Raw genomic sequence first — 25338 nt, forward strand, 5'->3', positions numbered from 1 at the left:
GCCCCCCCCCCCCCCCCCTTTAGTTTTCTACTCCCCTTCCCTCGGTGGGAAGGAAGGGTGAGCTGGTCCGGGCCATCTATGCTGCAGGGACCATCCGATGGGGAGGGTTAGTCGTTCCGAGCTGTCCATTTTCACCGGGGGGCCCTCTTGTCCGCGCCTGCCCCAGACAAGTGACGTTGCCTTGACGACGCACAGGGACGCGCATGTCCCTGTGCGGCGGCATCAAGGCAACGTCACTAGTCCGGGGCAGGCCCGGAGAAGAGCCCCCCCCCTTCCCCGGTGAAAATGGACAGCCCGGAACGACAAACCCTCCCCATCGGACGGTCCCTGCAGCATAGATGGCCCGGACCAGCTCACCCTAACTACCCGCCGAGTGGAGGTGAGTAGAAAACTAAAGGGGGGGTCTGGATGATGACGAAGGCCACAGTGGTTTTCAACCTGCAGACCTCCAGAGGTTTCAAAACTACAACTCCCAGCATGCCCGGACAGCCGATGGCTGTCCGGGCATGCTGGGAGTTGTAGTTTTGCAACATCTGGAGGTCTGCATGTTGAAGACCACTGATGAAATGATTGACAGGCGGTGATGATGAAGGGGGTGGGGATGATGTATTTCCCACCCTAGGCTTATACTCGAGTCAATAACTTTTCCTGGGTTTTTGGGGTGAAATTAGGGGCCTCGGCTTATATTCGGGTCAGCTTATATGGTAAACCTATTAAATGTACACAAAACCAATTTCAGACCAATCCAATCCTGAACATTCCCTGCCCGCTACTCCATCAATTCCAAGTGTTATGTGAACTCCTAAGTGTTACAAGAAGCATTATTTCTTTCCGATAGTCGGAACGTCTTCATCAGCGTAAGGGCTTGATCATTAGACACCGCAGCAAACTATGGGGGAACAAAGACTCCAATCCCCCAGAAAATCCTACACGATGAGTAATGGACAGTTCCGCAGAGTACGAAAGCCAATTATTTTCTCCCTTTCTTAAGGAACTTCTCCATAATGCCTTACGCCGGCTGTTTTATTTTCACGGCCAGCCGTACCGGTGCTGTATTCACAGGAAAGGCATAATCCTTTGTAGTAGCAGCTGAGAGCAATCTCGGCATGGAGGCAGTATGAGCACACAAACCGCCAGCATCTCTCCTCTCTAGACCCAGTGCTTGAAGGAAGATGTGCGCTCGCTGCTAATCCAACCTTTCAGCTGAGCTAGAAGTTTTCCGCACACTTTTTGATCACTACAGGGGAATTTTTCGGAGAGGCAATTATTCTAAAATTGCCAACTCACCTACTTGGCTGCCTGTGAACTCCCAGTCATCACTATCCCAGTCAAGATATTCCGAGCACTGCTGAATAACAAGTCACAGTGTTTCCCAATCAGCGTGCCTCCTGCTGTGGCATAACTACAACTCCCAGCATGCCTGGACAGCCAACTTGCCACAGCTGGGGGCACCCTGGTTGGGAAACACTGCATTAAAAGACTTTAGCGAGCCAACAGGATCTGCTCCAGTCTTTACACATACAGGACATGAAGCAGATCTGACCAACACTAATGTAACATAAAGTTAGCAGCAGTCAGGGCTCAGGCAGTAATGTGATCACCAGGGGGGAGGGGAGAGATTCCTCACTATTCCTTCACAGCTAGGAGGAGGAGGAGGAGGAGGGAGACATAAACAACTTGTAGACACAGTCATCCAGCCCCAGTCATGAACTCTACACTGTTTCCCTAACAGCCGAGCACACAAAGCTATGTCCCACAAAGTATACAATGCTGCCTACATGTGAGCCTGACATCTCAAAAAGGGTTATCTAACCAATAGAAATGCATAGCTGCTTTCTTCTGGAAACAGTGCCACTCTTGACCTCAGTTTATATGTGGTACTGCAGCTCCGTTGCATTGTCATACCACACACAACCTGAGGACAGGTATGGTGCGGTTTTCTTAAGTGGGTAAGGGTAAGGGGTGCCAGGCATGAGGGACCAGCTAGTGATACGTGTGCACAGTGTCAGTGGAGTATACAAGATATTACTATATACACTGCTGCTTTCACGTGCAATTACTTACTGGAAAATATAGACTGTAGTCTACTTGGGGGGTGTTGGGTTACATAACTGCTTACTATATAATGTCCCCATCAGGCTTTATGGACAGTGACCAAGGTGCAATGTAAGAGCTAGTAATAAAATGTCTAAGTATACAAGATAAACTACTACAAAGTATACACTGTAGCCTTCACGTGGGGTATATAACTACTTACTACAGAGTATACACTGTAGCCTTCACGTGGGGTATATAACTACTTACTACAAAGTATACACTGTAGCCTTCACGTGGGGTATATAACTACTTACTACAGAGTATACACTGTAGCCTTCACGTGGGGTATATAACTACTTACTACAGAGTATACACTGTAGCCTTCACGTGGGGTATATAACTACTTACTACAAAGCATACACTGTAGCCTTCATGTGGGGTATATAACTACTTACTACAAAGCATACACTGTAGCCTTCATGTGGGGTATATAACTACTTACTACAGAGTATACACTGTAGCCTTCACGTGGGGTATATAACTACTTACTACAAAGCATACACTGTAGCCTTCATGTGGGGTATATAACTACTTACTACAGAGTATACACTGTAGCCTTCACATGGGGTATATAACTACTTACTCCAAAGTATACACTATAGCCTGCTTTTGGGGTATATAACTAATTACTACAAAGTATACACTATAGCCTTCATGTGGGGTATATAACTACTTACTACAAAGTATACACTGTAGCCTTCACGTGGGGTATATAACTACTTACTACAGAGTATATACTGTAGCCTTCACATGGGGTATATAACTACTTACTCCAAAGTATACACTATAGCCTGCTTTTGGGGTATATAACTAATTACTACAAAGTATACACTATAGCCTGCTTTTGGGGTATATAACTAATTACTACAAAGTATACACTATAGCCTGCTTTTGGGGTATATAACTACTTACTACAAAGTATACACTGTAGTCTGCGTTTGGGGTGTATATTCCCACCTTCCTAGAAGTCTACAATCAGTGATAAAGAAGGGGACGTCAGGTATATGAGGTTCAGGGCACAGACATGTCTCCTGCTTATGTTGTCCACACAGACGCCTTCATGCAACCTGCTCTATTACCTGAACAAAGGACAGGAGGTGGCTTCTGTGTGGTGTCCCGGGGCAGGAGCAAAGCTCCTCATAGACTTGTCTGCTACCAGTGGTGTGTACACAGTTGTATACTGCAGGGTAGATACACTGCTGCCTCCATGTAGGGTAAATATACCTACTGTATACACTGCTGCCTCCATGTAGGGTAAATATACCTACTGTATACACTGCTGCCTCCATGTGGGGAACAATAACCTACTTTATATACTGTTGCCTCCCTGTGTGGTATATTTACCAACTGTATACACTGCTTCCTCTATGTGGGATATATTTATATATCTCCCATTGTATACACTGTTGCCTCCATGTGGGGCAACCTTCCTTTTATATTATATGTATAGTATACTCTGCAGACTTAAGTTTGTATATACATATTGAATACTCTGATACTGCCCAGATTGTGTATATATTACACCTCATCCTTCAGAGGTGTGTGTGTGAGATATATATATATATATACACACACACTGAATGCACCTCAGCCAAATGTGGTGTACCTATTGTATACAGGGCAGCCTTCATGTGGTGTAAATGTATGTATTGTAGAGTTCAGGTTGTACATATGTATTGTACTGTATACAGGGCAGCCTTCATGTGGTGTATATGGATTGTAGAGTTCAGGTTGTACATATGTATTGTACTGTATACAGGGCAGCCTTCATGTGGTGTATATGTATTGTATACAGGGCAGCCTTCATGTGGTGTATATGGATTGTAGAGTTCAGGTTGTACGTATGTATTGTACTGTATACAGGGCAGCCTTCATGTGGTGTATATGTATTGTATACAGGGCAGCCTTCATGTGGTGTATATGGATTGTAGAGTTCAGGTTGTACATATGTATTGTACTGTATACAGGGCAGCCTTCATGTGGTGTATATGTAATGTAGAGTTCAGGTTGAATATATGTATTGTACTGTATACAGGGCAGCCTTCATGTGGTGTATATGTATTGTAGAGTTCAGGTTGAATATATGTATTGTACTGTATACAGGGCAGCCTTCATGTGGTGTATATGTATTGTATACAGGGCAGCCTTCATGTGGTGTATATGTATTGTATACAGGGCAGCCTTCATGTGGTGTATATGTATTGTATACAGGGCAGCCTTCATGTGGTGTATATGGATTGTAGAGTTCAGGTTGAATATATGTATTGTACTGTATACAGGGCAGCCTTCATGTGGTGTATATGTATTGTATACAGGGCAGCCTTCATGTGGTGTATATGTATTGTATACAGGGCAGCCTTCATGTGGTGTATATGGATTGTAGAGTTCAGGTTGAATATATGTATTGTACTGTATACAGGGCAGCCTTCATGTGGTGTATATGTATTGTATACAGGGCAGCCTTCATGTGGTGTATATGTATTGTATACAGGGCAGCCTTCATGTGGTGTATATGTATTGTATACAGGGCAGCCTTCATGTGGTGTATATGGATTGTAGAGTTCAGGTTGAATATATGTATTGTACTGTATACAGGGCAGCCTCCGTGTGATGTATATGCACTTATTATATACGCTCCTTCTGGATACATTGTAGCCTATAGTATACAGTGTGGTATACACATAAGTATTGTATAGTGTAGCATCCATGTTGTATATACGTAGGTATTGTATACACTGCAGGCTACACGTGAGGCACTTTCGGTATCACCCCCTCCCCCGCACACAGTGAAGTTTAGGAGAGTGTCGGGGACACCGGGCCGGGTAGGGGACAGGCTCGGGGAAGTTTCCGCAGCTCAGAGCCACTTACCTGCAGACAACTGTCCTCGGATCGATGCCAGCATGGGGGTGCCGAGCAGCAGGACGAGCAGTAGTCCCAGGTAGACGCCGCCGTCCATCCTCAGCACAAGTTTCTCAGGTAAGGCTCCGCACTAGTAATCCTCAGGGCTCCCCGCGCACGGATCACATGCGGGGCTCGGTAGTCCGCTCTCCGGTGGCCGCTCCGCACTCACAGTTCTCCATGCTCAGCGGCTCCTAGCACTCCCTAGTCCAGAGTTACTTTCAGGGGCTCGGCTGGGGGAAGAGGAGGAGGCGGCCCTGACGTCACCCCGGTATACCAAGCTAACCCCGCTCGGGAATGTGGAATCCCTGGGGACGGGCACAGCAGCGCCCCCTACTGGAGCTAAGGTGCAAGAAAGAGTATCCGGCGGAGATGGGAGCTGTGGATCCAGTGACTGCCGGAGTCTGCCGCTACACACCAGTGGATCGGGTTACCTGCTGGAAACTACATACATTGAGGAGGGGGAGGAGGAGGACATTGCGGGGGGCGGAGACGCCGAGGAGCGGCTGGATGAGCAGGTAGAAGGACTGCACAGGACGGCATCTCAGCACGGCCAGACACTGCGAAGTGCATGTTCACACTAGGGCGATCCCGGCACCGGCTGTAGGCGCGATTATCTGTGGGTGTCATATTGACGGCAGTGCAGCGTGATATACCTGATCCCGGTGCAGTCCATATGTGTGATCATCTACGGATATAGTCGTTCTTTATACACATCCCCGCACTTCCAATATACAATGTACTTTATATACATCCCAGCACTGTCTATATATATATATATATATATATATATATATATGTGATCATCTATGGAAGTAATGACAGCTGTACTTTATATACATCCCAGCACTGTCTATACATGTGATCATCTATGGATGTAATGACAGCTGTACTTTATATATATCCCAGCACTGTCTATATATGTGATCATCTATGGATGTAATGACAGCTGTACTTTATATACATCCCAGCACTGTCTATATATATGTGATCATCTATGGATGTAATGACAGATGTACTTTATATACATCCCAGCACTGTCTATATTTGTGATCATCTATGGATGTAATGACAGCTGTACTTTATATACATCCCAGCACTGTCTATATATGTGATCATCTATGAATGTAATGACAGCTGTATTTTATATACATCCCAGCACTGTCTATATATGTGTTCATCTATGGATATAATGACAGATGTACTTTATATACATCCCAGCACTGTCTATATATGTGATCATCTATGGATGTAATGACAGCTGTACTTTATATACATCCCAGCACTGTCTATATATATGTGATCATCTATGGATGTAATGACAGCTGTACTTTATATACATCCCAGCACTGTCTATATATGTGATCATCTATGGATGTAATGACAGCTGTACTTTATATACATGCCAGCACTGTCTATATATATGTGATCATCTATGGATGTAATGACAGCTGTACTTTATATACATCCCAGCACTGTCTATATATATGTGATCATCTATGGATGTAATGAAAGCTGTACTTCATATACATCCCAGCATTGTCTATATATGTGATCATTTATGGATATAATGACAGCTGTACTTTATATACATCCCAGCACTGTCTATATATGTGATCATCTATGGATATAATGACAGCTATACTTTATATACATCCCAGCACTGTCTATATATGTGATCATCTATGGATGTAATGACAGCTGTACTTTATATACATCCCAGCACTGTCTATATATGTGATCATCTATGAATGTAATGACAGCTGTACTTTATATACACCCCAGCACTGTCTATATATGTGATCATCTATGGATGTAATGACAGCTGTACTTTATATACATCCCAGCACTGTCTATATATGTGATCATCTATGAATGTAATGACAGCTGTACTTTATATACATCCCAGCACTGTCTATATATGTGATCATCTATGGATGTAATGACAGCTGTACTTTATATACATCCCAGCACTGTCTATATATATGTGATCATCTATGGATGTAATGACAGCTGTACTTTATATACATCCCAGCACTGTCTATACATGTGATCATCTATGGATGTAATGACAGCTGTACTTTATATACATCCCAGCACTGTCTATATATGTGATCATCTAGGGATGTAATGACAGCTGTACTTTATATACATCCCAGCACTGTCTATATATGTGATCATCTATGGATGTAATGACAGCTGTACTTTATATACATCCCAGCACTGTCTATATATGTGATAATCTATGGATGTAATGACAGCTGTACTTTATATACACCCCAGCACTGTCTATATATGTGATCATCTATGGATGTAATGACAGCTGTACTTTATATACATCCCAGCACTGTCTATATATGTGATCATCTATGGATGTAATGACAGCTGTACTTTATATACATCCCAGCACTGTCTATATATATGTGATCATCTATGGATGTAATGACAGCTGTACTTTATATACATCCCAGCACTGTCTATATATGTGATCATCTATGGATGTAATGACAGCTGTACTTTATATACATCCCAGCACTGTTTATATATATGTGATCATCTATGGATGTAATGACAGCTGTACTTTATATACATCCCAGCACTGTCTATATATGTGATCATCTATGGATGTAATGACAGCTGTACTTTATATACATCCCAGCACTGTCAATATATATGTGATCATCTATGGATGTAATGACAGCTGTACTTTATATACATCCCAGCACTGTCTATATATTTGATCATCTATGGATGTAATGACAGCTGTACTTTATATACATCCCAGCACTGTCTATATATATACATGTGATCATCTATGGATGTAATGACAGCTGTACTTTATATACATCCCAGCACTGTCTATATATGTGATCATCTATGGATGTAATGAGAGATATACTTTATATACATCCCAGCACTGTCTACATATATATGAGATCATCTATGGATGTAATGACAGCTGTACTTTATATAAATCCCAGCACTGTCTATATATATGTGATCATCTATGGATGTAATGAAAGCTGTACTTCATATACATCCCAGCATTGTCTATATATATGTGATCATCTATGGATGTAATGACAGCTGTACTTTATATACATCCCAGCACTGTCTATATATGTGATCATCTATGGATGTAATGACATCTGTACTTTTTATACATCCCAGCACTGTCTATATATGTGATCATCTATAGATGTAATGACAGCTGCACTTTATATACATCCTAGCACTGTCTATATATGTGATCATCTATGGATGTAATGACAGCTGTACTTTATATACATCCCAGCACTGTCTATATATGTGATCATCTATGGATGTAATGACAGCTGTACTTTATATACATCCCAGCACTGTCTATATATGTGATCATCTATGGATGTAATGACAGCTGTACTTTATATACATCCCAGCACTGTCTATATATGTGATCATCTATGGATGTAATGACAGCTGTACTTTATATACATCCCAGGACTGTTTATATATGTGATCATCTATGGAGGTAATGACAGCTGTATTTTATATACATCCCAGCACTGTCTATATATTTGATCATCTATGGATGTAATGACAGCTGTACTTTATATACATCCCAGCACTGTCTATATATGTGATCATCTATGGATGTAATGACAACTGTACTTTATATACATCCCAGCACTGTCTATATATATGTTATCATCTGTAGATGTAAAGAAAGCCTCTGAATCGGAAGCAAAGTGGGAGAGGAGGGGGCACATGACAGGGGGCAGCGCAGCGGGAAAGTAAGATAGGGATCAAAGGCAGGTCAGGGGAAGGAGGGGGCATAGAGGAGGGGGAGTTAAGGAAGAGGTCGGAGGGGTTAAAAGGAGGCCCGGAACCGGAAGGGGCCCCTTTTACCTGAAGACGCGGAGAAGGAAGTTGGAGCTGCTCCAGACGACGAGTCTTGCTATCTGATGATGGATTTGGACGCAGCGATCCGGCGGGTGAGAGAGGAGGTCTGGAGGAGAGGCACGGGATGGCTGGACCAGCAGCTCCACGGTGATGCTGCGGGGACGTCGGCAGCTGCCGTGGCGCCTCCGCGGACTAGCAGGAGGAGGTCCAGGGCACCATCCAGAGAGAGCCCCGACGCGATCCCACGCTCCCGGCGCCGGCAGGAGAGCCCCGCCAGGGACCCTCCGGTGAGGCCTGCTGCTGCTCCCTCCTCGGATAGCGGTGAGTCTGCTGGGAAGAATCTCGGGCTGGGGAGGGGAGTGGTGGAGCCGGCACGTGGTGAGCAGGGGCGCTCTGCAAGAAGACGCAGCAGGAGGAGAGAGGCAGAGCTACTGACGGCAGGTCCCAGTGCTGAGGCTCCGAGCACTGGGAGGGCCCGGCGGTCGGGAGTGGACAGAAGCGTGTCACCAGCGGCCCGGCGGGGCGCGGGTATGGAGGCTTATGGGGTCGGGAGAGCCTGCGGACGGACCACTGGACACACTGCGGCGCCTGCAGGGGTGAGGCGCCGGCAGGATCCGTCCCCCAGACGACGTCCGGCTTCCGGTCGGGAGGCACGGGGGGAGCGGGAGGTTAGCTCCGCCCCCAGGGCTGCACGAGGAGGTGAGGAGGTATCCGAGGATGAGAGGGATGGAGGCGGAGCCTCTCCTGTCTCAGCTGCTGAGGACGTCGCCGGGGATGAAAGTGATGACCTGCGGCCTGCGGTGGCCAGTGTGGTGGTGCCGCCAGCGGCCGCCCGGGTCGGCAGTGCGGCGGGTCAAGTGCTGGCTGTGGAGAGATCCGGAGGAGGTGCGACACGCCGAGGTCAAGGAGGAGCGGCAACCGCCGGGCCGTCCGCCCCAGAGAGGTCGGGTGAGTGGAACACTGCTTCGGGGTCTGGGGTTGGGGGGGTTTGTGGGAGGGTTCGTCTTCTTTACTGCGGGATGTCCGGGATCTTTTGCAGGATAGGGCTGCTCCTGGGGCGGGGTCACCGGCGGCAGTCTGGGCGAGCGGCGGTTCGGGGGTGGCCGAAGGGGGGGTTGCTTCGGTCGTGGTTGTGAGTGGGGACGGTGGGCTGCCGGTCCCTGGAGCGGCGGTTGGGAAGGCGGGAGAAAAAGTTGTGAATGAAGTGCGTTTGGCGGATTCGGCGAAAGGGGAGGTCTACGTCTGATTTGAGGGGCCTCTGGGTGCGCATTTGAAGGCGGAGGTTCGGGAGCGGATCTGGAAGGGGGAGTATGTTGAAATTTTTTCGCTGCTCCCGTTGGAGAACTTCAACCTGGATAGGGTGAAACCTGACGAGTCAAAGAAGGAGGAGGAGGAACGCCGACGGTATCGGCTGATACCTCGGACGTTTAATAATTGGCTGCAGGCGTTTGCCATCTTGGCGAGCGTTATTGGCGAAAAAGCGCCGGATAATTGTTCCGTCCTTTTTTGCTATCTCGATTCGGTAGGGGAAGCCTATAGGACATATGGGGGCACCGCTTGGCTGCGATATGACGAGCAGTTCCGGCAGCGCAAGGCGGTGCGCCCCTCGCTGCGGTGGGACCACAAGGATATCAGCTTGTGGATGAAACTCATGGCGGCGCCTCGCGCTCCAGGGGGACAGCAGTCCTTTCGGGAGGGGGCTGGCGGATCTGGGGCTGGGTCTGGTCGGCCGGTGCAGCAAAAGGGTGTTGCTGGCAATTTAATGAGGGCCAGTGTAAGTTTGGGGAGACGTGCAGATTTCGTCGTGAGTGCTCCGGTTGCGGAGGCGCCCATGGTCTGTCGCGGTGCTTTAGAAAGGGGAAGGGAAAGGGCGGAGATGTTGAGGCAAAAGGGGGTCACGCCGGTGAGGGTGGAAAGGATGCTTCCTTTTCTAGAGGCGTACCCAAATAGGCGGGTGGCGGAGTTGCTGAGGGAGGGGTTTTCGGAGGGGTTTCGTATTCCGTGTTCGCTGGTTAGGGACTTGGGGGTGGAGCGCAACTTGACGTCGGCATTGGGTCATCCTGACGTGGTGTCGGCCAAGTTGTTTAAGGAAGTTGAGCTGGGTAGGATGGTGGGGCCGTTTGCGGCCCCGCCGCTGCCGAATTTGAGGATCTCTCCGCTGGGGGTAGTTCCCAAGAAGGAGCCGAATAAGTTCCGGCTCATCCACCACCTCTCCTTTCCTGAAGGGGAGTCGGTAAATGACGGTATCGACCCGGCGCTATGTGCGGTGTCATACACGTCGTTTGATGCGGCGGTTGAGTGGGTGCGGCGGTACGGCAGGGGTGCGCTGTTGGCAAAAACGGATATTGAGGCTGCATTTCGGCTCCTTCCGGTCCATCCGGACAGTTTTGAGTTGTTGGGGTGTTGTTGGGAGGTACAGTTTTTTGTGGATCGTTGCCTTCCTATGGGCTGTTCTATTTCTTGTTCGTTTTTTGAGGTTTTTTTAGCACGTTTTTAGAGTGGGTAGTGCGGTCGGAGGCTCAAGTGCCTTCGGTGCTACATTAACTCGACGATTTTTTGTTTGTGGGTCAGGCTGGTAGGGCGACCTGTGCGAGTTTGCTGCAGACGATGGAGAGGGTGACGACCTGCTTCGGGGTGCCTTTGGCACCCGACAAGACGGAGGGGCCATCCACGACGTTGAAATTCCTGGGCATTGTCATTGACATGGTGGCCTTTGAGTGTAGGCTGCCAGATGACAAGCTTCGGGATTTGAGGGGGGCGATTGAGGGGGCGTTGCTGACTCGGAAAATTAAGTTGAGGGACTTGCAGTCGTTGCTAGACCGCCTCAATTTTGCATGCCGTATTATGCCCATGGGGCGGGTTTTTTGTAGGCGTTTAGCGGGTGCTACGGCAGGTGTACGACGGCCGAATCACTTTGTGCGGTTGTCCGCGGACTTGCGGGCGGATTTGGCTGGAATTCTTGGACAGGTATAACGGGCGGTCGATTATCATGGAACGGCAAGTGTCCAACTGGGACATGGAGCTGTTCACGGATACGTCGGGTAGCTGTGGCTTCGGCGCTTACTTCCAGGGTCAGTGGTGCACGGGGGAATGGCCGATGGCATGGCGGGAGGGCGGCTTGGTGCGCAACTTGGCGCTCTTGGAACTTTTTCCGATTGTAGTGGCGGTGGAGATTTGGGGGGAGCAGTTGCGCAATCGGAAGATCTGTTTCCGGTGTGACAACCTGGGAGTGGTGCAGGCAGTGAACGCACAAACGGCAAAATCGCCTCCGGTGGTGAGGCTGTTGCGGCGTTTGGTGTTACGCTGTTTATTGTTGAATGCGCAGTTTGTGGCTTTACATGTCCCGGGAATCTGTAATGAGATTGCTGAGTCTCTCTCTCGTTTTCAGTGGGACAGGTTTCGGGAGCTGGCGCCGGAGGCGGAGTCGCAGGGGATCCCCTGTCCGGAGGAGTTATGGCAAGTGGTTTGAGAATGGCCTTTGCCTTGATTCGTCGGTCGGTCTGTGATAGCACCTGGCGGGGTATAGTAAGTGTTGGCGGGAATGGGAGCTTTTGGTGGTGGAGTTGGGGGTTTTGAAGGATGGGGATTGGGAAATGGCAGTTTTGTTTTACATTGGGAGATTGTTTGGGGATGGAGTGTCCCCGTCGGGGCTGAGCCACCGGATGGCGGCTCTGGGGTTTTGGTTTAGGTGTCAGGGGTTTTCTGATGTCACTAAATCATTTAGGGTGCGTTTGGCTGCCAGGGGTTTTCGGAGAGGGGTGGTGCAGCGTGATGCTCGGCGGCCCGTTTCTTTCCAGCTGCTGGCGGATATAGGGGTGGTCTTGGGGACGGTGTGTTTGTCTGGTTTTGAGGTGTTGCTGTTTCGGCTGGCTTTCTCGCTGGCGTTTTTCGGGGCGTTCCGGGTTTCGGAGCTGGTCGCGCCTAGTAAGGTTCGGGAGGGAGGTTTGTTGTTTGGGGATGTGTGCTTAGAAGGTTCGGTTTTAGTGTGTAAAGTGCGCAGGTCCAAGACGGACCAGCTGGGGAGGGGATTTGCTGTGCGATTGGCGGCGTTGGGTGGCGGGGGCATGTGTCCGGTGCATTGTTTTCGGGAGTACTTAAGGGTTCGGACTGTGATGGGGGGCCCTCTGTTGGTTCATGCGAACGGGGAATTTTTGTCCCGGTACCAGTTTGTGCGGGTTTTTCGTTTTTGCCTGGAAAAGCTGGGGAAGGATGCGGGTGGGTTCAGCTCGCACTCCTTTCGGATAGGAGCGGCTACGGAGGCGTCCCGGTGGGGTTTGGGGCCTGAAGCGATACGGAGGATTGGTAGGTGGGAATCTGACCGGTTCCGATTATATGTGCGCCCGCAGATGTTGTAGGGGGTGGGCGTGCTTTTCTGTGGGTGTTTTTGTTTTATGGAAAATATATGTGGGTGGAGTAAGGCAGGAATAGTGATGGGTTGTTTTCGTGTTTATGTCTTACAGGGGGTCAGCCGTGCTTGGTCTGGATCGTGGGACATTCGTACGTGAGGCATGGGGCCTCGCGCGCACACGTTCGCCCGGCCGGGAGGCAGTTGGGTCTGGATAGGGAACGGGCCCAGGTGCGGTGGATCGGTCGGGGGGGGGGGTTTGCAGTGGGCGGGACTGCTCCCCCTCTTGCAAATGTACGCGGCGCTGGACAGGCCCCCCAACGTGTTGGTAGTCCACCTAGGTGGCAATGATCTTATTATGATATTAAGTTGGACATGCTGCGGATCTGGTCGTCCTTCCCCGGGATCGTGGTGGTCTGGTCGGACATTGTGGCGCGGTTCAAATGGAGGGAGGCGCGTTCGGTCGTCCGACTGAATAAGGCGAGGGCCAAGGTTAATCAGGTGGTGGGTCGTTTCATGGCGCGTAATGGGGGCCTGGTTGTGCGCCACCGGGAGTTAGAGACTCCTTCCTGGGATTTTATGGACGCTGACGGGGTCCATCTGAACCCCCTGGGGATGGATTTGTGGGTTCTGGAAATTAAGGAGGTGGTGGTGAGAGCAGTCAGGTGGTCGGTGGGTGGGTGGTCGGCCGTGAGGGAGGAGTCACACAAGGCAGTCGTGGCAGGTAGTGGGGGGAGGGGGACCTAGAGGCACTTGATGGAGAATTGGAGTGAGGTGTGAACAGAATGGTGTGGTAGGGCTGGGGGCGGTGCCCCAGTCACTGGTGACACCTCAGCGGTTGAGGTGGAAAACGGGGGGCTCTGAAGGGGGTGTCCTTGGGTCGTTGATTTACGGCCAAGGGCAAAGTAGGAGCCCGATGAATAACTCAGGTTGCCTTCAGGTTCCCCTACCTTTGGGGTAGGAAATGGAAAACTGTTTACACTGTTATGCACTATGGTATTTGTAAAATGTTATAATGTTAATGGGTAATGTTTACCCGACTGTTTTCTGTGTTATTGTAAAGTTAAAGTATATATTTATTTTATTATGGTTATTTAATAAATGTGGCCGCTGTGGCCTTTTCCACCAAAATAAGTGTTGTAATGTGGTTATTGATGGGGGTGGCAGGGTGGTACGGGGTCACAGAGCAAGTAGCAGATCCCCTAGTCATGACAGCTGTACTTTATATACATCCCAGCACTGTCTATATATGTGATCATCTATGGATGTAATGACAGCTGTACTTTATATACATCCCAGCACTGTCTATATATGTGATCATCTATGGATGTAATGACAGCTGTACTTTATATACATCCCAGCACTGTCTATATATGTGATCATCTATGGATGTAATGACAGCTGTACTTTATATACATCCCAGCACTGTCTATATATATGTGATCATCTATGGATGTAATGACAGCTGTACTTTATATACATCCCAGCACTGTCTATATATATGTGATCATCTATGGATGTAATGACAGCTGTACTTTATATACATCCCAGCACTGTCTATATATGTGATCATCTATGGATGTAATGACAGCTGTACTTTATATACATCCCAGCACTGTCTATATATGTGATCATCTATGGATGTAATGACAGCTGTACTTTATATACATCCCAGCACTGTCTATATATGTGATCATCTATGGATGTAATGACAGCTGTACTTTATATACATCCCAGCACTGTCTATATATGTGATCATCTATGGATGTAATGACAGCTGTACTTTATATACATCCCAGCACTGTCTATATATATGTGATCATCTATGGATGTAATGACAGCTGTACTTTATATACATCCCAGCACTGTCTATATATATATGTGATCATCTATGGATGTAATGACAGCTGTACTTTATATACATCCCAGCACTGTCTATATATGTGATCATCTATGGGTGTAATGACAGCTGTACTTTATATACATCCCAGCACTGTCTATATATGTGATCATCTATGGATGTAATGACAGCTGTACTTTATATACATCCCAGCACTGTCTATATATGTGATCATCTATGGATGTAATGACAGCTGTACTTTATATACATCCCAGCACTGTCTATATATATGTGATCATCTATGGATATAATGACAGCTGTACTTTATATACATCCCAGCACTGTCTATATATGTGATCATCTATGGATATAATGACAGCTGTACTTTATATACATCCCAGCACTGTCTATACATGTGATCATCTATGGATGTAATGACAGCTGTACTTTATATACATCCCAGCACTGTCTATATATGTGATCATCTATGGATGTAATGACAGCTGTACTTTATATACATCCCAGCACTGTCTATATATATGTGATCATCTATGGATGTAATGACAGCTGTACTTTATATACATCCCAGCACTGTCTATATATGTGATCATCTATGGATGTAATGACAGCTGTACTTTATATACATCCCAGCACTGTCTATATATGTGATCATCTATGGATGTAATGACAGCTGTACTTTATATACATCCCAGCACTGTCTATATATGTGATCATCTATGAATGTAATGACAGCTGTACTTTATATACATCCCAGCACTGTCTATATATGTGATCATTTATGGATGTAATGACAACTGTACTTTATATACATCCCAGCACTGTCTATATATATGTGATCATCTATGGATGTAATGACAGCTGTACTTTATATACATCCCAGCACTGTCTATATATGTGATCATCTATGGATGTAATGACAGCTGTACTTTATATACATCCCAGCACTGTCTATATATGTGATCATCTATGGATGTAATGACAGCTGTACTTTATATACATCCCAGCACTGTCTATATATGTGATCATCTATGGATGTAATGACAGCTGTACTTTATATACATCCCAGCACTGTCTATATATGTGATCATCTATGGATGTAATGACAGCTGTACTTTATATACATCCCAGCACTGTCTATATATGTGATCATCTATGGATGTAATGACAGCTGTACTTTATATACATCCCAGCACTGTCTATATATGTGATCATCTATGGATGTAATGACAGCTGTACTTTATATACATCCCAGCACTGTCTATGTATGTGATCATCTATGGATGTAATGACAGCTGTACTTTATATACATCCCAGCACTGTCTATATATGTGATCATTTATGGATGTAATGACAACTGTACTTTATATACATCCCAGCACTGTCTATATATGTGATCATCTATGGATGTAATGACAGCTGTACTTTATATACATCCCAGCACTGTCTATATATGTGATCATCTATGGATGTCATGACAGCTGTACTTTATATATATCCCAGCACTGTCTATATATGTGATCATCTATGGATGTAATGACAGCTGTACTTTATATACATCCCAGCACTGTCTATATAAGTGATCATTTATGGATGTAATGACAACTGTACTTTATATACATCCCAGCACTGTCTATATATGTGATCATTTATGGATGTAATGACAACTGTACTTTATATACATCCCAGCACTGTCTATATATGTGATCATCTATGGATGTAATGACAGCTGTACTTTATATACATCCCAGCACTGTCTATATATGTGATCATCTATATATGTAATGACAGCTGCACTTTATATACATCCCAGCACTGTCTATATATGTGATCATCTATGGATGTAATGACAGCTGTACTTTACATACATCCCAGCACTGTCTATATATGTGATCATCTATGGATGTAATGACAGCTGTACTTTATATACATCCCAGCACTGTCTATATATGTGATCATCTATGGATATAATGACAGATGTACTTTATATACATCCCAGCACTGTCTATATATATATATGTGTGTGATCATCTATGGATATAATGACAGCTGTACTTTATATACATCCCAGCACTGTCTATATATGTGATCATCTATGGATATAATGACAGCTGTACTTTATATACATCCCAGCACTGTCTATATATGTGATCATCTATGGATATAATGACAGCTGTACTTTATATACATCCCAGCACTGTCTATATATGTGATCATCTATGAATGTAATGACAGCTGTACTTTATATACATCCCAGGACTGTCTATATATATGTGTGATCATCTATGGATATAATGACAGCTGTACTTTATATACATCCCAGCACTGTCTATATATGTGATCATCTATGGGTGTAATGACAGCTGTACTTTATATACACCCCAGCACTGTCTATATATGTGATCATCTATGGATGTAATGACAGCTGTACTTTATATACATCCCAGCACTGTCTATATATGTGATCATTTATGGATGTAATGACAGCTGTACTTTATATACATCCCAGCACTGTTAATATATGTGATAATCTATAGATTTAATGACAGCTGTACTTTATATACATCCCAGCACTGTCTATATATATGAGATCATCTATGGATGTAATGACAGCTGTACTTTATATACATCCCAGCACTGTCTATATATGTGATCATCTATGGATGTAATGACAGCTGTACTTTATATACATCCCAGCACTGTCTATATATGTGATCATCTATGGATGTAATGACAGCTGTACTTTATATACATCCCAGCACTGTCTATATATGTGATCATCTATGGATGTAATGACAGCTGTACTTTATATACATCCCAGCACTGTCTATATATGTGATCATCTATGGATGTAATGACAGCTGTACTTTATATACATCCCAGCACTGTCTATATATGTGATCATCTATGGATGTAATGACAGCTGTACTTTATATACATCCCAGCACTGTCTATATATGTGATCATCTATGGAGGTAATGACAGCTGTATTTTATATACATCCCAGCACTGTCTATATATGTGATCATCTATGGATGTAATGACAGCTGTACTTTATATACATCCCAGCACTGTCTATATATATGTGATCATCTATGGATGTAATGACAGCTGTACTTTATATACATCCCAGCACTGTCTATATATGTGATCATCTATGGATGTAATGACAGCTGTACTTTATATACATCCCAGCACTGTCTATATATGTGATCATTTATGGATGTAATGACAGCTGTACTTTATATACATCCCAGCACTGTTTATATATGTGATCATCTATAGATGTAATGACAGCTGTACTTTATATACATCCCAGCACTGTCTATATATGTGATCATCTATGGATGTAATGACAGCTGTACTTTATATACATCCCAGCACTGTCTATATATGTGATCATCTATGGATGTAATGACAGATGTACTTTATATATATCCCAGCACTGTCTATATATGTGATCATCTATGGATGTAATGACAGCTGTACTTTATATATATCCCAGCACTGTCTATATATGTGATCATCTATGGATGTTATTACAGCTGTACTGTATATACATCCCAGCACTGTCTATAGATATATATATATATATATATATATATATATATATATATATATATGTGTGATCATCTATGGTTGTACTGACAGCTGTACTTTATATACATACTAGTAAGTTGCAATATACTATATATACATCTCAGCACTGTCCATATATGTGATCATCTATGAATGTAATGACAGGCATACTTTATAAACATCCAGAGACAATTTTCATATTATTCTGTATGGAGCTCAGCCCTTACAATATAGGCTATACTTTCTACCCATCCCAGCAGTGCTTTTATTTATAGTCATCTATGGATGTAATGAAAGGTATTGTTACGCCGAGTGCTCCGGGTCCCCGCTCCTCCCCGGCCATGGATCCCGCTGAAGTTCCACTGCCAGTTGTCGCTGACCTTACCACGGTGGTCGCCCAGCAGTCGCAACAGATAGCGCAACAAGGCCACCAGCTGTCTCAACTGACTGTGATGCTACAGCAGCTTTTACCACAGCTTCAGCAACCATCTCCTCCGCCAGCTCCTGCACCTCCTCCGCAGCGAGTGGCCGCATCCCGCCTCCGTTTATCATTGCCGGACAAGTTTGATGGGGACTCTAAACTTTGCCGTGGTTTTCTCTTGCAATGTTCCCTGCATTTGGATATGATGTCGGACCAATTTCCAACTGAAAGGTCAAAGGTGGCTTTCGTGGTCAGTCTTCTGTCTGGGAAGGCCCTGTCATGGGCCACACCGCTCTGGGACCGCAATGATCCTGTCACTGCCTCCGTACACTCTTTCTTCGCGGAGATTCGAAGTGTCTTCGAGGAACCAGCCCGAGCCTCTGCCCCGCTGAACCTGGTCCAGGGTAATTCTTCAGTAGGCGAGTACGCCATCCAATTCCGTACTCCGAATTGTCCTGGAATAACGAGGCCCTGCCAACCTGCATGAACTTATTCATTTGGCCACCCGCATTGACATGCGTTTTTCGGAAAGACGCCAGGAGCTCCGCCAGGATATGGACTTTGTTCGCACAAGGCGGTTTCTCTCCCCGGCTCCTCTCTTCTCTGGTCCGCTGCAATCTGTTCCTGTGCCTTCCACAGTGGAGGCTATGCAAGTAGACCGGTCTCGCCTGACTCCTCAAGAGAGGACACGCCGCCGCAATGAGAACCTATGCCTGTACTGTGCCAGTACCGAACACTTCTTGAAGGATTGTCCTATCCGACCTCCACGTCAGGAAAGACGCACTCCGATTCCGCACAAAGGTGTGATAGCTCTAGGTGTGAACTCTGCTTCTCCACGTCTTACTGTGCCTGTGCGGATTTCTTATTCTAACTTCTCCTTCTCAGCTGTGGCCTTCTTGGATTCCGGATCTGCAGGAAATTTTATTTTGGCCTCTTTCGTTAACAGGTTCAACATCCCAGTGACCAGTCTCGCCAGACCCCTCTACATCGCCTCAGTTAATGGTGAAAGATTGGACTGTACTGTGCGTTACCGCACAGAACCCCTCTTAATGTGCATTGGACCCCATCACGAAAAGATTGAATTTCTGGTACTTTCTAACTGCACCTCTGAAATTCTTCTTGGACTACCTTGGCTTCAACGCCTTTCCCCTACCCTTGACTGGACCACCAGGGAAATCAAGAACTGGGGTACTTCTTGCTACAAAAAATGCCTTATGTCTGCTCCCAGTCCTGCCAGTCAAAACCCTATGGCTCCTCTGATACCAGGTCTCCCCAAGGCCTATCTGGACTATGCTGATTTTTTTTGCAAAAAACAAGCAGAGACTGTGCCTCCTCACAGGCCTTATGACTGTCCTATTGATCTCCTCCCTGGTACTACTCCTCCCCGGGGCAGAATCTATCCTCTGTCTGCTCCGGAAACACAAGCCATGACGGAGTACATCCAAGAAAATTTAAAAAGGGGATTTATCCGCAAGTCTTCCTCCCCTGCCGGAGCAGGGTTCTTCTTTGTCTCCAAAAAAGACGGTTCCTTACGACCATGCATTGATTACCGCGGTCTTAATAAAATCACTATAAAAAAACGCTATCCCCTGCCTCTTATCTCGGAACTCTTTGACCGCCTACGTGGCGCCAACATCTTTACCAAATTGGATTTAAGAGGTGCATATAATCTCATCCGCATCAGGGAAGGGGACGAGTGGAAGACCGCGTTTAACACCAGAGATGGACACTTTGAATATCTGGTTATGCCCTTTGGGCTTTGCAACACCCCTGCCGTCTTCCAGGACTTTGTAAATGAAATTTTTCGTGATTTATTATATACCTGTGTTGTGGTCTACCTGGACGATATTTAGATTTTTTCTTCTAACCTAGAAGAACACCGCCGTCATGTCCGCATGGTTCTTCAGAGACTTCGGGACAATCAGTTATATGCCAAGATGGAGAAATGTCTCTTTGAATGCCAATCTCTTCCCTTCCTAGGATATTTAGTCTCTGGCCAGGGACTTCAAATGGACTCCGGACTCCGAACTACCCAACGTTTCTTGGGGTTTGCCACTTACTACAGACAATTTATTCCACATTTTTCTACCATTGTGGCCCCAATCGTGGCCCTAACCAAGAAAAACGCTAACCCTAAGTCCTGGCCTCCTCAAGCGGAAGAGGCGTTCAACCGTCTCAAAACTGCCTTTTCTTCTGCTCCCGTACTCTCCAGACCTGATCCATCTAAACCCTTCTCACTGGAGGTAGACGCCTCCTCGGTGGGAGCTGGAGCTGTACTCCTACAGAAAAACTCTTCCGGTCATGGTGTTACTTGTGGTTTCTTTTCTAAGACCTTCTCTCCGGCGGAGAAAAACTATTCCATTGGTGATCGAGAACTACTGGCCATAAAGCTGGCCCTCGAGGAATGGAGGCACCTGCTGGAGGGGTCCATATACCCAGTTATTATATACACTGATCACAAGAATCTCTCTTATCTTCAGTCTGCCCAACGGCTGAACCCTCGCCAGGCTAGGTGGTCGTTGTTCTTTGCCCGTTTTAACTCTGAGATTAATTTTCGCCCCGCTGACAAGAACATTAGGGCTGACGCCCTCTCTCGTTCCTCGGATGCCTCTGAAATGGAAGCCTCCCCGCAACACATTATTCCTCCTGACTGTCTGATCTCTGCTTCCCCAGCTTCCATCAGACAAACTCCTCCTGGAAAGACCTTCGTCCCTCCACGCCAGCGCCTCAGGATTCTAAGGTGGGGACACTCCTCCCACCTCGCCGGCCATGCTGGCGTCAAAAAATCCATCCAGCTCATCTCTCGTTTTTATTGGTGGCCTACCCTGGAAGCAGATGTTGCTGATTTTGTTCGGGCTTGTACAGTCTGTGCCCGGGACAAGACTCCTCACCAGAAGCCTGCCGTCTCCTTCATCCTCTGCCTGTTCCTGAGCTACCATGGTCTCAGATTGCTATGGACTTTATTACAGACCTGCCTTTATCCCATGGCAACACAGTTATTTGGGTGGTCGTTGATCGTTTCTCCAAGATGGCACATTTTATTCCTCTTCCAGGTCTTCCTTCTGCGCCACAGTTGGCGAAACAATTTTTTGTGCACATTTTTCACCTTCACTGGCTTCCTACGCATATCGTCTCGGATAGAGGCGTTCAATTTGTGTCGAAATTCTGGAGGGCCCTCTGTAATCAGCTTAAAATCAAATTAAACTTCTCATCTTCCAATCATCCCCAATCCAATGGGCAAGTGGAGAGAGTTAATCAGGTTCTTGGTGACTATTTGCGACATTTTGTTTCCTCCCGCCAGGATGATTGGGCCGATCTCCTACCATGGGCCGAATTCTCGTACAATTTCAAAGTCTCTGAGTCCTCCGCTAAATCCCCATTCTTTGTGGTGTACGGCCGTCACCCTCTTCCCCCCCCTCCCCACTCCCACGCCTTCTGGTTTGCCCGCTGTTGATGAGGTGACCCGGGACTTCTCCACCATCTGGAAAGAGACTCAAAAATCTCTCATACAGGCCTCATCCCGGATGAAGAAACATGCCGACAAAAAAAGAAGAACTCCTCCTGTCTTTTCTCCTGGAGATAAAGTGTGGCTCTCCGCCAAGTATATCCGCTTCCATGTACCCAGTTATAAACTGGGACCACGTTATCTTGGACCTTTTAAAATCAAATCCCAAATCAACCCTGTCTCCTACAAACTCCTTCTTCCTCCTTCCCTCCGTATTCCCGATGCTTTTCATGTCTCTCTCCTTAAACCACTTATCCTTAACCGCTTCTCTCCTAAGGTTGTTGCTCCTACTCCTGTCTCCGGGTCCTCAGACATCTTCTCGGTTAAAGAAATTCTTGCATCCAAGACAGTCAGAGGTAAAAAAAAAAAATTCTTGTAGATTGGGAGAATTGCGGTCCGGAGGAGAGGTCATGGGAACCCGAGGATAACATCATTGACAAGGACCTTATCTACAAATTTTCAGGTTCTAAAAAGAGGGGGAGACCCAAGGGGGGGGGTACTGTTACGCCGAGCACTCCGGGACCCCGATCCTCCCCGGAGCGCTCACAGCGTTCTCCTGTTCGCAGCGCCCCGGTCAGACCCGCTGACCGGGTGCGCTGCGATAATGTCCCCAGCCGGGATGCGATTCGCGATGCGGGACCCGCCCGCTCGCGGTGCGCATCCCGACCCGCTTACCAGACTCGTTCCCCGTCTGTGCTGTCCCGGCGTGCGCGGCCCCGCTCCCTAGGGCGCGCGCGCCGGCTCTTTGCGATTTAAAGGGCCGGTGCGCCACTGATTGGCTCATGGTTTTAATTAGTGTGTTCACCTGTGCACTTCCCTATATTACCTCACTTCCCCTTCACTTCCTTGCCGGATCTTGTTGCCATTGTGCCAGTGAAAGCGTTCCTTGTGTATCCTAAGCCAGTGTTCCAGACCTCTTGCTGTTGCCCCTGACTACGATCCTTGCTGCCTGCCCTGACCTTCTGCTACGTCCGACCTTGCTCTTGTCTAATCCCTTGTACCGCGCCTATCTCAGCAGTCAGAGAGGTTGAGCCGTTGCTGGTGGATACGACCTGGTTGCTACCGCCGCTGCAAGACCATCCCGCTTTGCGGCGGGCTCTGGTGAAAACCAGTAGCAACTTAGAACCGGTCCACCGACACGGTCCACGCCAATCCCTCTCTGACACAGAGGATCCACCTCCAGCCTGCCGAATCCTGACAGGTATACTTTGTACTCATCCCAGTACTGATATGAGCACTGTTGGTTGCAGTGACAGGCATACTTAATGCACATTCTAACACTTCTAGTGCACATGGTCATCTATGGATGCATTGACAGCTGGATACACCCACTTCCCCTATGCATAGTCAGCAATAGTTATAATGTCCTTAACTGACAACTGTACTAAATATACATACAGGCACTACCAATATATATATATATGTAATTATCAATTGCTGACATCTGCTGACAACAGTACTTTTATAGGAATCACAATAGTGCCCATCCCGGCAATGCCTCTATACATGATGATTAGTGGTATTAACTTTATTTTAAATTTATCCCATCTTTCCTACATTTCAGATATTAGTTACTTTGTTTCTTTATGGTAGTAATATAGCTGTGGTGGATGCTTCTTTTGTATGTTTTACATATGGTTAGTATACCACTGGATACCTTCCTTACTTGACAAATCATAATTGTTATGTTATGTACTGACACTCTCAGTCTATCATATACACTGCTCAAAAAAAATAAAGGGAACACTAAGATAACACATCCTAGATCTGAATGAATGAACTAATCGTATGAAATACTTTCGTCTTTATATAGTTGAATGTGCTGACAACAAAATCACACAAAACTTATCAATGAAAATCTAATTTATCAGTGTAGTATGACCTTACTACAACGCCTGGGCATGCTCCTGATGAGGTGGCAGATGGTCTCCCAGACCTGGACTAAAGCAGCTGCCAAATCCTGGATTGTCTGTGGTGCAACGTGGTGTTGGTGGATGGAGTGAGACATGATGTCCCAGATGTGCTCAGTTGGATTCAGTTCTGGGGAACGGACGGGCCAGTTCATAGCATCAATGCATTCCTCTTGCAGAAACTGCTGACACATGCCAGCCACATGAGGTCTAGCATTGTCTTGCATTAGGAGGTACCTAGGGCCAACCGCAGCAGCATATGATCTCACAAGGGGTCTGAGGATCTCATCTCGGTACCTTATGGCAATCAGGCTACCTCTAGAAAGCACATGGAGGGTTATGCGGCACCCCAAAGAAATGCCACCCCCCACCATTACTGACCCATCACCAGACTGGTCATGCTGGAGGATTTGCAGGCAGCAGAGCGTTCTCCACGGCATCTCCAGACTCTTTCACATCTGTTACATGTGCTCATTGTGAACCTGCTTTCATCTATGAAGAGCACAGGGCGCAAGTAGTGAATTTGCCAATCTTGGTGTTCTCTGGCAAATGCCAAACGTCCTGCACGGTGTTGGGCTGTAAGCACAACCCCCACCTGTGGACGTCGGGCCCTCATACAACCCTCATGGAGTCTGTTTCTGACCATTTGAGTGAACACATGCACATTTGTGACCTGCTGAAGGTAATTCTGCAGGGCTCTGGCAGTGCTCCTCTTGCTCCTCCTTGCGCAAAGGCGGAGGTAGCAGTCCTGCTGCTGGGTTGTTGCCCTCCGCCACATCTCCTGATGTACTGGCCTGTCTCCTGGTAGTGCCTCCATGCGTTGGACCAGTGTTTCCCAACCTT

The 25338-nt window shown here is 46.5% G+C and overlaps 1 protein-coding gene across 14 annotated transcripts in view; it reads right to left on the reverse strand.

Moving 5' to 3' along the window:
• PTPRK (protein tyrosine phosphatase receptor type K) overlaps positions 1-5608 on the reverse strand; it is a 400600-nt gene extending 394992 nt beyond the window's left edge. For 3 of the 14 annotated variants that reach the window (XM_056566511.1, XM_056566510.1, XM_056566506.1), the window contains exon 1: positions 4966-5591. In XM_056566511.1, coding sequence (XP_056422486.1) covers positions 4966-5053 — 88 coding nt within the window. In that variant the 5' untranslated portion in view covers positions 5054-5591. Of the gene's footprint in view, positions 1-4965 lie in introns of all 14 variants that reach the window. The other 11 variants (XM_056566508.1, XM_056566504.1, XM_056566514.1 and 8 more) reach the window with 7 other exon arrangements.
• Between the last annotated feature and the right edge of the window lie 19730 nt (positions 5609-25338).

This window comes from Hyla sarda, chromosome 3 (genome assembly GCF_029499605.1).
Source record: "Hyla sarda isolate aHylSar1 chromosome 3, aHylSar1.hap1, whole genome shotgun sequence".
NCBI lineage: Eukaryota > Metazoa > Chordata > Amphibia > Anura > Hylidae > Hyla > Hyla sarda.